This window comes from Euprymna scolopes, chromosome 35, assembly GCF_053919585.1.
Source record: "Euprymna scolopes isolate OS-2025 chromosome 35, ASM5391958v1, whole genome shotgun sequence".
Lineage (NCBI taxonomy): Eukaryota > Metazoa > Mollusca > Cephalopoda > Sepiida > Sepiolidae > Euprymna > Euprymna scolopes.
The window spans coordinates 27995638-28010457 of NC_136516.1; the positions used below are offsets into that span (position 1 = coordinate 27995638).

At 34.7% G+C, this 14820-nt stretch overlaps 1 protein-coding gene across 1 annotated transcript in view; it reads right to left on the minus strand.

The window, feature by feature from the left end:
• Positions 1–718: 718 nt before the first annotated feature.
• Positions 719–14820, minus strand: part of LOC145259766 (isoamyl acetate-hydrolyzing esterase 1 homolog) — an 83994-nt gene continuing 69892 nt past the window's right edge. The window contains exons 5-7 of the mRNA XM_080117506.1: positions 11298–11385; positions 6549–6667; positions 719–2892 (exon numbers count right to left, since the gene is read on the minus strand). Coding sequence (XP_079973632.1) covers positions 2725–2892; positions 6549–6667; positions 11298–11385 — 375 coding nt within the window. The 3' untranslated portion in view covers positions 719–2724. The remainder of the gene's footprint in view (positions 2893–6548; positions 6668–11297; positions 11386–14820) is intronic.

The window sequence follows — 14820 nt, forward strand, 5'->3', positions numbered from 1 at the left end:
CAAATCGAATTGTCTGCCCTTTAACTTTAATATATCCTAAAAAAATGGTTTGTGCCATCTGCCTCATTATAAAATTTGATTTTTTTAAATAAAAAAACTTGTTCAATTTTACATAATTTTTGGAATATGACATCTTCGTTTTATGAAGGATATATACATCTTTAAGATTTTAATAAGTGTTTAATTCTAAATAAAAACCCAACCTGCTTTGGTAATTTGTTTCATGAAAAGAAAAAAAAAAAAAAAAAAAGAGCAAACTAAGTTATGTGTTCAACATATCATCTTTATTGCAAAACTTCCTCTGAACAAATGAAATTAAGAAAACAAAATACCAATACAAATATTTGAAAATATATTCTTGATGTAATTTTTAAATATTTGTACTGGTGTTTTGTTTTCTTGATGTCATTCATCCAGATGAAGTTTTGCAATAAAGACGAAACTATGATGAAACACATAACTGTTTGTTCCTTTTTTTATCTTTCTATTTCGTTAGAACACTATTTCCATTATTCTCATCATATATAAATAATATACAGAAAAAAAAAATCAAAGAAAAACAACATAATACCATACACTACATCAAACTGAAATTAAATCAAACATTCACAATATCAGAAATTTGACACAATTATTTAATTTTCAAATTTATTTTGTGCATTAATTTGTAAAAACTATACAAATATAACAATGTAGTAAAAACCTTTTTTTTTTAGTGAAAAAATAGTAAAGTTTTAATAAGTTTTTTTTTTTTTTTGGTTCTGTTTATATAGCTGCCATTTTTTCTGCATGTTTTCTGGAAGAATTGAAAATGTTCTCCAAATAAAAGTAGTCACATCGTAAGAAATCACTCAAAGTTGAGATTTTTTTTTTCAAGACACAGATGTGCGTGAGTAATTAGAATTTCAGAATGGAATCAAATGAAATGGTGCAGTTTTATTAATTTAACCCTGACATTTTTTTCTAATGAAAAGCATCCAATATCAAAATGAAAAAAAAAAAAAAAAAAATTATAAAAAACAAAACAAAATTAAAAAAATTAACCTCTTCCCTTGTACTTTAAAAAAAAAAAAAAAAATCTGTCCAAAACTAGTTTATTTTTTTTAATTTATATATTGTTTTACAAAGGAGTCACCACTTAAGACCCAGAAGCCACTTGAGGATAAGGGTTAATGAGTGTATGGTAGTTAATGGGACAATATCGTATGTTAGTAGTGGAAATTTGTAAATTGGATTACTTAAGGGGACGGCTCATTAAGAACTTGTTTACATTGGACTTGAAGACAGCTATACCAACTCTAAGAAGCTTGTCAACCAGGGCTAGGGAGGCTGCCCTCCCCTAGTGGTTTGGTGCCATGACGTATGAGGTCAGTAGCACAGTTTTATATCAGAGTTTCCCTTCTTCTAGATGGATGACCTGAGGAGATCTACGGGTCCATCAACTCAGAGATGTGGTAAACCCGCGACTGAATAGTTAAGTTAGTACTTAATAAAGTTTCACAATTATTTGTTTTATGCTTGACTAGCAGGGTTATCCAGTATTGCTCGGTGACATTAACAACAAAATAGAAGAGTTAAAAAAAAAAAAAAAAAAAAAAAAAAAATGTAACATCTTTCGTTTAAAACTTGTCTCGGGGAAGTGACGGTAGTTCAATGGTTAATGACATGGACTGACAACCTATTTAAAATTTTATCTTAGTCATAAACATTTTTTTTTTTAACTTAATTATGCCTTTTATATTTGATTTAGTGAATTTGAAAATAGTTTTAATAGAACTATTTTGAAAAAAATAAATAAAACGCAACTGCTAAAAAAATTGTATTTAGAAATAAGCATCACTACACAAAGAATCAGAAAATTCTTGCGACTTGTCATCAAAAACAGAAAATTTTTGGTGCACAACGCATCTTAGGTAAGTTATTTTCAGTGCAAGAATGCAGATACTCAGAATTGTTAAGAATGCCTATTCCATAAATAATTGGGGAAGAGGTTAAATTGTTTGTTTCTTGTGCAGAATTCCACCTGTATTAAAAAAATAATAAAAGAAAAATCTGCACGATGTATATACCTGTGACAGAAAGAAAACATATTCCAAAAATCACATAAATTGGTCAAGTAGTTTTATTCTTAAGTAAGAAGCCCAAATTTTATGAATATTCAATAAATGACTGTCTTGCTTGCCGTTTCTAAAAATATTTCAAGAAACAAAAAGAGGATAACTCAACAACAATTCAAACTTATTAGATTTATGTTATGCCTACAAATTTTCACCCACTCGCTTAAAAATGATTTTCTTTATAAAAATGAAAAAAAAAAAAAAAAACTAACTAAAATCAATTTACTTGATTTTTGGTTTCATCATGGGTATATACATAATACATATTTAAAAATACATTTTTAACATAAATTTTAAATATAAAAAGAATTCTGAACACAAACCAAATGTTCTGAGATAAAAATTAAATTCAAATAAATTTGGTAATTAATTGGAAAAAAAAAAAAAAATGTTTTGAGATAAAATTAAATTTGGATAAATTTGGTAATTAAAAAAAAAAAAATGGTTAAAAAAAAAGTTAAGATTTTTTTAAAAATAAAATAAAATTAAGAAATGTGCGAACACTGTGCACACAAAATTGTTGCATCTTACCAAAAACCAAATATTATGAGTAGGTATCGGCAATATTCTTATGTCCATCGGTAATTAAGTTTACTTAGTCTACAGTTTAATTAATGAGTGTATCAAGATTGTCTGGATCAACGTCACCCCAGTAGGCAAGCTTGAATGGCAAATGGTTGGTATGCTTTTCCACGATCGGTCGTAACATGGAAAATAGGAGATGGGAACCCTTGTTGGAAAGATGAAGGCCGTCATTCAACATGTTTTTCCAATCCTAAAGTGAAAAAAAAAAAAGATTAAAATACAAATTAAATTTATTTGGTAAGAAATAAATATCATCATCATCATAACGATGACCAAGATGGATGAAGATGATGGTGATGATGATCATCATATCGTATGAACCTCAAGATTCTATTGTTGGCATTGTTTCGCCCATATATTCAATAAGTTTTCAGACTTTTTTCGTATAGGCACTTTTATTGATAGTACACACATGAAACTCAAGTCCCCTTCAAAGTAATCTCTCCCGGCTGCAATGCATTTATTGTACTGTTCAAACAACTTCTGGAAGGTTCCACAGAAGTCCTCTTGTGCAAGTATGTCAATGATCCTTAGGGAAGGTGGTCAAATAGTCTGTGATCTTCTCTAAACACCCGTAGAACAACTTCGCACAAATCTTTCACATCTTCAGTTCCTTGCAAATAATTGTGTGTACAATTCCCACACTGACATCAAACTGTACTTATTGTCTCTATAGATACATGGTCGTTATCCATGAAATTCTTTATTTGGCCAATCAACTCTGGTGTTCTGACTTTCTTACTCCTCTCACACCTCTCATCATCATTGGCTTCCTTGAATCTCTTATGTCACTCAAAAACTGATGCTTGATTCATGCAAGATGGTTCAAAAATAGTTTTAAGCATTGCATACATTTCTGTTGCATTTTTTCCAAGTTTAAAACAGAATTTTATTACATATTGTTCTTCTAAAGTGTCCTTTGACCAGATTGAATTTTTAAATTCACCAGCTGTGACAATTAAGCTTTAGTAGGGTGTATTCCAATTCCTGCTGTAGCTGTTCACTTGAACTTGAAATCATAAAAATTGGTCAGTCATCTCATAAGATGTATAACAATAAAATACTAGATTTTCAAGAGTCTACAACAACTTTAAATGTTTGTACAAAAAAGTCTGGAAACTTATTTAAGACATCTCATATTTCTGGTTAGAATTCTTTCTAGAAAGACATCAGGGATTACGGGAGGGACCATGTGAAGGTTGCCAACATCTTAAATGAAAGTGATTTTTGTGGAACGAACTTGATTGGAATTTGGAACACTCAGGTTGTCAGTCCGTGTTGTTAATCACTAGACTACTCTCATCTCCCGATGATGAGGATGATAAAATGATTGTGCTGATAAAATGATGCTGAAGTCAAAATTTGTGTGAATATCAATTTATCAAATTGTTTTGTTTTATGGCATATCAACCTGTTTTGGGTTATTTAATGTGGAATCCAGTCATTTTCAGTAAAAGTAGGCTTCAAGTTCTTAATATTTTCAAATATTTATTCATCGTGTAAATAAATTTGGGGTGCGAATAGCCAATGGCGAAAACAGATGATATCGAGGAGTCTCCAAAACTGCATGTATGTGAAGAGGCAATGTGGATGACGTGCTAGTGATAAATTGTAAAAACATATATAAAATTAGACTAGGATGTAGTTTGCTTGAAGCATTGTGTATAGTGTGTAAAGAGTTGTGTTTGAAGGCTACGACAGCAGTTTGGAAGAAAAATATTGTTGAGTATGAAACAAAGTTAAAGAAATAAGATTGATTACTTCCCAAAGGAAATAACTACGGCGACATTTTATCAGAAAATTACTTCCCTTGGATCTTGCAAAAAAAAAAAAAAAAAAAAAAAATTAAAATAATAATGAATTATGTGTACGGAATAACCACGTGTCCCACACTTGACAACATCGCCGACCCCAACATTGTTTCTATGGTCTTCTCCTGTTTTCTATTCTGGAAGTGTCGTTGTCTCTCACATTGGTGGCTGCTGAGAAGTGGTTTATAAATATAAGAAAAAAAAAAAAAAGAAAACCTGTCACATTCTGCAAATATCAGTTGCACTCTGGGTGTGCGCGTGACACCAACCCTCTATACAGTAAAGTGTATTGCCAAGGTAGTTTTTGTTAGTCGGTATATCAATTCATTTCCCCATCTCAACCTCCTTTCAAGCTTTCTCGATCTCATCTAAACCACAACCTGCATTGTACCTGTGTCAAACTCGCAACTATTCACAAACTGTTCCCAACCATCTAAACGATAGCAAAACTCGTTGCCACTCATAAAAGTAACTGTAAACTAACTCAAACATTTTAATTTGTATCGTAATTGCATTGTACCATAAAAGTGTTTTTCTTAAAAAATTGCATTGTCATAATCTTTAAACTTTAAAAATTACATTGTCATAATCTTTAAACCATTCCTTAACAATTTAAATTGAAAAAGGTTTGATTTGTGAAATGTCAATCTTGGTTAAAATAATTTGAACAAGTGAAGCATGTATGAGTGCACAGTGAATGAGACATACAAAAAAAATGACTAAGCTCAGCATTTGCCCCCTCCCCTCTAAGTTAGCCCCAAAAGTCCCCAGGGGACGTTAAATCCTGGTGAAAATGAACAAATGCTGCAGATTTAGGCCTTAACATATGTAAATTTCAGTTCTTCACCATGCAAAAGAAAAAAGAAATGACTAAGTCCATCATTTGAATCCCCCCTTCATTTAGCCCCAAAAGTCCCCAAAGTCTTAACATGTTTAAATTTGAGTTTAGCACCATGCAAAACTGCTAAATAGACGTACACAGAAAATTTTGGACAAATATGGTGAAATAGTCCCAAAAATGGAGTGCTTTTATTAGACCTAAAAGAGCCCCTGGGACACACCTAAGAGTTATCGCGAAGTATAGACAAACAAAATTATATCGAAATACAACTTTTCAGAAAGTTTTATAAAAATCTAAGGAGTCAATTTTTTTAATAAGCACAAAAGTGTCAATTTTAGCCATTTTAACCTGAAAGGCACCCCTAGGTGGGCAATCGGAGTTTTCACAAAAATCCGTTGTTACTTTCTTACTCTTATCATGTTTAATGTTTGTAAAATTTCAAAAAATTTCAAGGTGTAGTTATTGATAAAAGTGCGGACAGGCGAACGAACGGACAAACAAGTGTGAATTTACAGGTCCACCCTCCTTTTGACGGGGGACCAAAAATGTTTGATTTGTGAAATATCAATGTTCCTATTTACAATGCCTCCCCACGGGACAGAGTTAGACACCAGGGTCGTTTTTTAACATGGAGAAAAAGAACAAAAATAAAAATTGTCTCAGTCGTGAAGGATTTTTCCTCCACTGACAGAGAACAAGAAATTGAAGTGCAGCATCTGAAGAACAGATACTACACTTTGATCTTGTCCCGAAAGCCAAGAAAGTGGTTCTTTTGAAATATCAATGTTGGTTAAAAAAAAAAAAAAAAAAAATTTTCAAATCAGTTAATCATCAGATTGATTAAACGAACTGATAAATTAGTTACCAGCAAGAAAATCAAAATTAAGAGAAAGATAAAAGAGAGGGGAAAGTGACAGGAAGTTATTCTTTAATGAAACAAAAATCATCTAAACTCCCTTACGCCATTCATGAATTGTGTGAAATGTCAGTTGATCTACAAATATATATTGTTTTTATTTTCCCTTGACAATCAGCTTTTCTGTAACAAATTGTTATTCTTGTTTGGGACGAGTAGATGGTTGGCTGGTGAAGAGATGGGTACCATGTGCTACACATCAACCAGTCGAGATTTTATCCTTATCAAATCTAAGCCTGCATAAAATATTTCAGAAAATGCTTAAAGGAAAAACTTACATCATGTTTCAACATTTCTGTGTAGAGATCAACATTATGCGTCCCAGTCTGCTGTGCAGCTTCTACACAAGCTGCGGAATATGATGATGCATTTTTGTTGAAATTTGATAACTGTCTTCCTACAAAACAAAAAAAGAATTTGACATTTTAATTTTGAACATCTTGCATCAAGTTTTTAAACATCCATGCGATATCATTTTTTAAAAACCTTCTATGCTATCTCATACTTCTTTTAAAAGCTTCCATACGATATCATAATTTTTTAAAAACTTTCTATGCAATATCAACTTTTTAAAATGATCCATGCGATATCATCATTTTTTAAAAACTTCCATGTGATTTTTTTTTTTTTTTACTTCTATGTGATATCCATATACCTTTTCAATATCAAAGAAAATTCTAACCTTGTGTTTTTTTTTTTTTTTAAATGTCTCAAAAACAAAGGTTTCCAGGTCAATTGATATCTAATAGCTAAGTTTTTTTTGGGTTTTTTTTTTCATAAAACTTGGAATCATTTTTTAAAAATTTTATAAAACTTGGACTTTTTCTAATTTTCGTGAAGGACTTCTATTATCTATGTGCTCATTTTGACACTAAAACTAAATTAAACTAAATATAGCCCACATTACAACTTCTATAGCTAGCATCTGTGTTCCAAAAGTTATAATAATCAGTGAATTAGTTCAGGAGTGAATCCTGTCCGTTCAAATATATATGAGCAGATGCTTTTTTTGAACTGATGTGTTATTAGATGTGTCGCAAACACACGCACACAAACGTATCTCAATTCCGCACCGGTTATCTACCCTTGTTATGATTTCCGATTTGTCCGACAGGTGGCATTCTCTATTTCCTGTTTCGCTTTCTTTACCCACTTTCATTATATACCTCTCTCTCCTTTATTCAAATTGTCCCTGCGAGCATGTTCTCTTCCGTTCGCCTCGGCAGACAAATACTTACGTTTAAGATAAAACGAAGGTACATTCTTTTTCAAGGTAAGAACAAATACACGTGTTTATATTAACAAACTCGCATATACGCCTACGCACACATACATCATGAACATTCCAACTTCATACATGCATACACAATCAATTTATGAACGCAACGAACACTTTCAACTTCACGCATGCTCATCCACATACGTTTACACGCATGTACACAAACAAACACTCTCTTATTGTTCTTACATATTTCAAGTTAAATAAAACATCTCATTTGTATATATTGTAACTTCTTTTTAATGTTCTTCTTCAAATGTACTCAGTAAACTTGGTCTTTATCGTTGCCTAGTGGGGATGCTCAGCGTTTCCCGGGTGTTTTGGAGGTTTAAAAGAAAAAAAAGTTTTGGTAGGAAGGTAGGCTTGAACCTGAAGCCTTGAGACGAAGGTGGAAAAGAAAGGGAAAACAACCTGACATCTTACCCGCTTGGCCACGACGGGAGAGGAAGTGAAAACTGTTTTAATTTAACGATTTAAAAAATTAAATGGCAGGCGCGTGAATTTAATGCGGTCAAACATCATGCGACTTAACTTTGGTGCTGCAAGCCAGTTTTTGCGTATTTGTTTCCCCCCCCAAGATATTGGGGAAAACAGTTCCCCTAAAAAGGGGAGTATCCAAATGTATAGCAATTGTCTAATATGACACGTTTTTTTTCCCAGCATTGATTAAACCTTATTGCTTTCTGGACGTCTCAGCACGAAAGGCCGAGAACACAAATTCGCTTTCATAGTTTTGCTTTTTTATATGGAAAAACCAAAAAAACACGCGTAGACCATAAAATATTGCCAAAATAGTGTGTAAAAGTCGCCCAAATTAAAGATACTCACAACTTTGTTTTATAAACTGGAGATATTATAATCTATGTAGCATATAAAAAGTTCTAAGAAATAGTGCCTCCATCCAAGCCCCCCCCCCTTCAAGCCTTTGCTGGACATACACAAAAAATGCGCACACACACTAACGCACATTTTGCCTTTATATATATACACTAGCGAGGGATACCCGGCGTTGCCCGGGTGTTTGGAGGCATGTGGGAGGGTTAAAAAAAAAAAGTAAGTATGAGGATCGAACCCGAACCGTTGAGGCAAATTAAAGTGTGAAAAAAAAAAAAAAAAAAAAAAACGTGCGACGTTAACCATTGTCCCACCACGAGATGCTAACGGAAACACGTTTGAATTTATTTAATTACTTAGATTTAGCAGATGCCCGTTTTAATGAGCCAAGTTTGACTGCGGGATAGTATTCATTTACTGCTGAACGCTTCCCCCCTCCTAAGATGTTATAGGAAAAAGACTAACTCACATGCGGCGAGTGACAAATATTGAATATTTATCTTCCCGAAATCGAGCAAATTAAATAGACAGGCGAGATTCGTTGTTAACTGTGAGATATTACGATTTATATGTGATATAAAAAGTTTTTAAAAAGTTGTGAAGCGAGCGACCGCTTCTGAAAAAAGCCTTTTGTTGACATACAGAAAAAGCGAACATACATACATACATACATACATACATTTTCGCTTTTATATTTATAGATGTTTTTTAAAACACGCAAAAGGCATATCTCAACATTCAACGTAACATCCGCTATGAAATACTGAACACGCTCTCTACAGATCGGTAACCCCAAACCCCACATATATGAAGTGCGTGAGAGAGGACAGTTCTCAACCTATATACTCAACTGATTTTTGATCTACAGACTTGAAATTTGGTATATAGGATATTCAAACATGTGGGAAACTTTTTAATCAGTTTTCATCCGGATAAAAAGGGCTGCTAAGGGGTCAAAATTGAAAAGTTGGTACGTGGGAGGTCGTCGGATTTTTGTGTTCGCTAATTGTTCCATGAATGTGCATACATGAATGATTCACATGACAGATTCATTATTTTAAAAATAAGTAGGTTTGAAAACACTTTTTAAAGATCGTGTCAAACCAGCATAATGGTTATTGTATTTGACTCACTGTCTTTAGGTTTTGGTTTCGATCTCAGGCCAAGTATCTTCTTTTTTTTTTACTTACAAGAAGTGAACTGCTTAGAAAAAACAATACTTGTGTGCACACATCTCAGTTTCTGTATGAAGCAAAGTATAATACAAAGGGAACGGTAAAAGTGTCGCCCTAAAGAAAACAAACTACAGCTTTATTTTAAAACTTTTATTGAAAAAAAATCAATTCTGGTAACTTGATTATGTAGTAGAGCTGGCATCTATTCAATGTAACCGCCTTCAGCTTCAATCACCGTCTGGATATGGATCCAGAAATAGGAGCATACCTTTTCCACAAGTGCCAGCGAGAGCTCAGCAAATACTCAGCAGATGGCAGCAATTAGGCTCCTTTGGTGTTGTAGGAGGTCATGTTTGTGATGTTCTTGATGTATGACCAAACGAAGTAGTTCAGTGGGTTCAGGTCGGGGAAGGATTGGGGCTAGTAAGAGAAGGTTACAAAGTTGTAGTAGTCCTTCTGAAGCCAAGCCTGGGTCTCTTTGGACATGGGCCAGGACCGAGTCCTGCTGCCACCCCAAGGTCTGTCAGCAGACTTTCAAGCCAACTTTAAAAATGTGAGGTGGCATGATGTGGCCCTCAATTAGTACCACAGCAAAGACCATAACTGTGGGCCAGAAACTTTGCTTTCATCACCCTGGGCACATCCCTGTTATTTGTGGCAATCCAGCAATCCATTTTGAGGGTGCTGGCAATGGTCCTGTTGTCATAACTTGGATTGGTAGAGAGCATGAGTTGTACAGTGGTGCATCTCCGAGCTTGCTTGTTGAACTTTGTGTCACTTTCAGACATGATAGAAGAAGACTCCTATCGCTCTTGAGATTTGTACACAACTGGCCAACTAGTAGATGATCTGCAACAAAACCGGTTTTCATCAAATGGAAATGGAATCATGTTGTGTTTTCTAGGGCGACAATGTTATCGTTTCACCCTGCATTTATGCATATTTTATGACCGGGCAATGCTGGACAGCCTGCTAGTTTTATATAAATAGGAAAGTTATATTTTTCAGAACATAAAAAGCAAAACATGAAATGTAACAAATTTCTTATTTGATTCTTCGGATTATTTTTTTGGATGCTATTCCCACAATGTTTCAGCCAATGTAACATCCAATCTTCTCCAAGTGCATCTTGTAGAACTGAGGAAGCTTTCTATTGAACTTGGTTGGTTTGTTTTACAGCATATCAACCGTTTCTGGGTTATTTAATGCTGAATCCAGTTTTTTTGGAAACAGTTTTTATGCTTCAAGTTCTTTTTATCTTTAAATATTTTTTTGTAGAGCTTGGTTTGTTTGTCTTACGGCATATCAACCCTTTTTGGTTCATTCAATGCCCAGTCCAGTTATTTTGGAAATAGTATTCACGTTACATCCAGTTATTTTGTAGAAGGCTTTTATTTTTCAAGCTCTATGTATCTTCAATCACTAGTTTGTACCCTTCATTTCTGGTAATGGAGTTAGTCGGGGGAGGGGGGTTGTCTTACTTGCTATTTTCTATTGAATTTGGGAAGTTGCACAAAAGAGTTCTGTTCAAAATTCTGTGCAGATTCCTTGAGTTACAGAAGGATGGGCAGTTGTAGGAAAGAAGCTTTGTTCATGGAATCCACGTTTAGATTTAGGCAGATACAGAGTGTGTGTTTGTGTGTATATGGGGGGGGGGGTTAATAGTGGTTGTAACTGGACGAGGGCTCTTTTGGGAAAGTTTAAATTTAAATATGAAAATAATACATCGTTTTTCTTACCTTTCATTTCACATTCCTTCGCCCAGGTGTCCTCGTCAACAGCAGGAGGTCCAATCAAAATTATCTTTTCAGCAGGGATTCCCAATTTCTAAAAGGAGAACAAAATAAATGAAAAATAAATCTAATATATAAAGTAAAGGCAGTCTCTCTATCGTTTCTTTGTCAGCAATAGTTTTCGTCCTACAAAAATCAATATTTGATTCTAGTTTGCCAGTTTTTCTTGTACAACGTCGTAAAAATAACACCCTACCTGACAATTCTTCCTTCAAACTCCTCGGCCTAACATTCATGGGCAATATGAACTGAAAGAAATACATTGAGAACATTGCAAAGGCTGCTGCAAATAAGGTGGGTTCCTTTTATCGAGCTAGAAGATTAGTATCCTGTACTTCTTCAAGGCCACCATTTGTCATGCATGGCGGTGAATCTACCACTAGTCTCTGTCTTGGATAGGGTCCAAAAAAGAGTCTTCAATCTAATAGTTCCCACTTTGTCAACTAAGCTCCAACCCCTGTCCCATCACTGTAATGTTACATCTCTGTGCCTATTTTACAAATATTTTAATGGAATGTGCTCTGATGAAATTGTTGCACTTGTGCCCCCCTCAACGTACATATCTCCGACAAACCTACTTAGCAACAAAATCTCACCTCTTCACTGTTGAGGTCCTTAAATACCAGAAAGCTTTCTACTCTAATAGTTTCTTTCCTAGAACAGTTGGACTTTGGAATTCTCTTCCTGCTACCTGCTTCCCAAACTGTACTGATATGCAGAAGTTTGAATGTAACGTAAACCAACATCTTGTTAATCTTTCCTAGGCATGGTCTCAAATAGTAGCTCCCCTTGCATTCAAGTGGTGATACTCCTTGTTGGGGATGAACACGAGTAAGAAAAGAAAAAAAGTATACGGTGGTCACCGTTAGTGGTGGAAATCGGGTACAATTTGACCATGGGGCGGCTCAGAAAGAATTTGTTTACATTGGACTTGAAAACGATCATATCATAGTCAGCTGGAAAGAAGGCCAGCGGAACAGAGTTCCCCAAAGGAAAGTTCTAAAAAAGAAGCTTTTTTCATGAAATTTGCATTTAGATTTAGGCACAGACAAAGAGCAGAATAAATTGTTGATAGTGGTTGTAGCTAGTCGAGTGTTTTTGTGGAAGTTTGGCAAGGAGGGGGGACCATATATTGAGCGCTGACGAGCACTTGCCATGAAAATAGAGATAAAGGTAAAATGAAATAAATAAAAAAATGTAGCAAAAAAAAAAAAAAAATCTAAAATAATTTGATTTTTTTTGTTTCGTTTTTACTATTCTTTCACCCCAAACAATCATTAGAATATATTAGAATTATTGTTAGAATATAAGTAATAGAAAAATATAAAGAGTTTTATTTTAACAGTTTCATTGAAAAAATCAGTTCAGATAACTTGATTATGTAGTAGAGCTGACAACTATTCAATGTAGCCGCTTTTCAGCCTTAATCACCACCTCAGTACGGGTCTGTAACTAGAAGAATGGTTTTCCACAAGTGCCAGCGGGAGTTCAGCAAATATTTGGTGAATGGCGGCAATCAGGCTCACTTAATATTGTGGGAGGTCATGTTGGTGATGTTCTCAACGTATGATCAACCGAAGTAGTCTAGCAGGTTCTGGTTGGGGGAGGAGGGAGGGGGGCAGTAAGAGAAGGTTACAAAGTTGTAGCAGTCCTTCTGCTGCCACACCCAGTGGCCACCTGATTGCATCAGGGGATCACCACACCCTTCAGCACATCCAGGTACATTTTGGTGTTGACTTTCAAGCTGACTTCGAAGATGTGAAGTGGCATGATGTGGCCCTTACATGAAACCACATCAAAGACCATCACTGTGGGTCGTTAGATGAGTGTAGTTGTGTCCTCAAGATTTGCATTTTGAGGGTGCTGGCAATGGTCCTGTTGTCATAACTTGGATTAGTAGAGAGCATGAGTTGTACAGTAGTGCATCTCCGAGCTTGCTTGTTGAACTTTGTGTCACTTTCAGACATGATAGAAGAAGACTCCTATCGCTCTTGAGATTTGTACGCACCTGGTCAACTAGTAGATGATCTGCAACAAAACCGGTTTTCATCAAATGGAAATGGAATCATGTTGTGTTTTCTAGGGCGACAATGTTATCGTTTCACCCTGCATTTATGCATATTTTATGACCGGGCAACGCTGGACAGCCTGCTAGTTTTATATAAATAGGAATGTTATAACCGGTTTTTCATCAAACGGAAATGGAATCGTGTTGTCTTTTCTAGAGCAACAATTTTATCGTTCAACCTTGTATTTGCAATCATGTCTAACAGCAAACTGTCAGAAATTTAGAAGGTGCTTGTCGAGTATCTCTCTTGCTTTCTTCCTGTAGATACTTGCAGAAAAGCTGTAAAAAAAAAAAAAAAAAAAAAAAAAATTTTCACTCATGGTCGAAGTAATTATTTTTATATTAATAATAGTATGTGACCATTTCGTTCTCATATGTGTGTGTGTGTGTGTGTGTGTATGGCTATAAGGCTCCTTCAATAAATTTCCAAACTTTCTTTTCATATGGGCACTTCTATTGTTAGTACACACATGAAATTAGTCCCTTTAAAAGTAATCTCCTCCAGCTGCAATGCGCTTATACCATTCCAACAACTTCTGGAAGGTCCCCATGGAAGTCCTCTTGTGTGAGCGTGTCAATGACCCTCGTCACAACCCCTTTCATCTCAATTGTCTCATGACGACAGCCTCCAAGGTTTTCCTTGAGCTTAGGAAAAATCACAAGGAGCAAGGGTTGGACTATAGGGAGGGTGAGGAAACTATCTTGATACGTATCTTGGTCAAATTGTCTATAACAAAGATGGAGTTTTGAACTGATACATTTGCGCAAATCTTCCGCATCTTCAGTTTCTTGCAAATAATTGTGTGTACAGTTCCCACACTGACATCAAACTGTGCACTTATTGTCTCTATAGACACACGACAAACCTTATCCATTAAATTCTTTATTTCACCAATTAACTCTTGTGTTCTGACTTCCTTACTCCTCCTTCACCTCTCATCATCCCTCACAGACTTCCTGCTTTCCTTGAATCTCTTATGCCACTCATAAACTGACACTTGATTCATGCAAGATAGTTCAAAAATATTCTGAAGCATTCCATACGTTTCTGTGGCATTTTTTTTTTCAAGTTTAAAACAGAATTTTATTGCCTATCTTTCTTCTAAACCGTCCTCGTGTTCAGATTGCATTTTTGAAATTCGCCACCTGTGATAATTCGGCTTTAGTAGGGTGTATTCCAATTCCTGCTGTAACTGTTCATTTGAACCTGAAGTCATGAAAATTTATAAAATTCATAGCAATAACATACTGAATCTTTAAGTCTACAATTTTAAATGCCTGTACAAAAAGTCTGGAAACTTATTGAAGGCACCTGGTATGCTTTTATTTATTTATTAGCTTGGGTGCTTGTTGTTGGAGGTGTGTGTTGAGCAATAAAAAAAAAAGAAAAAAAAAAGAAAG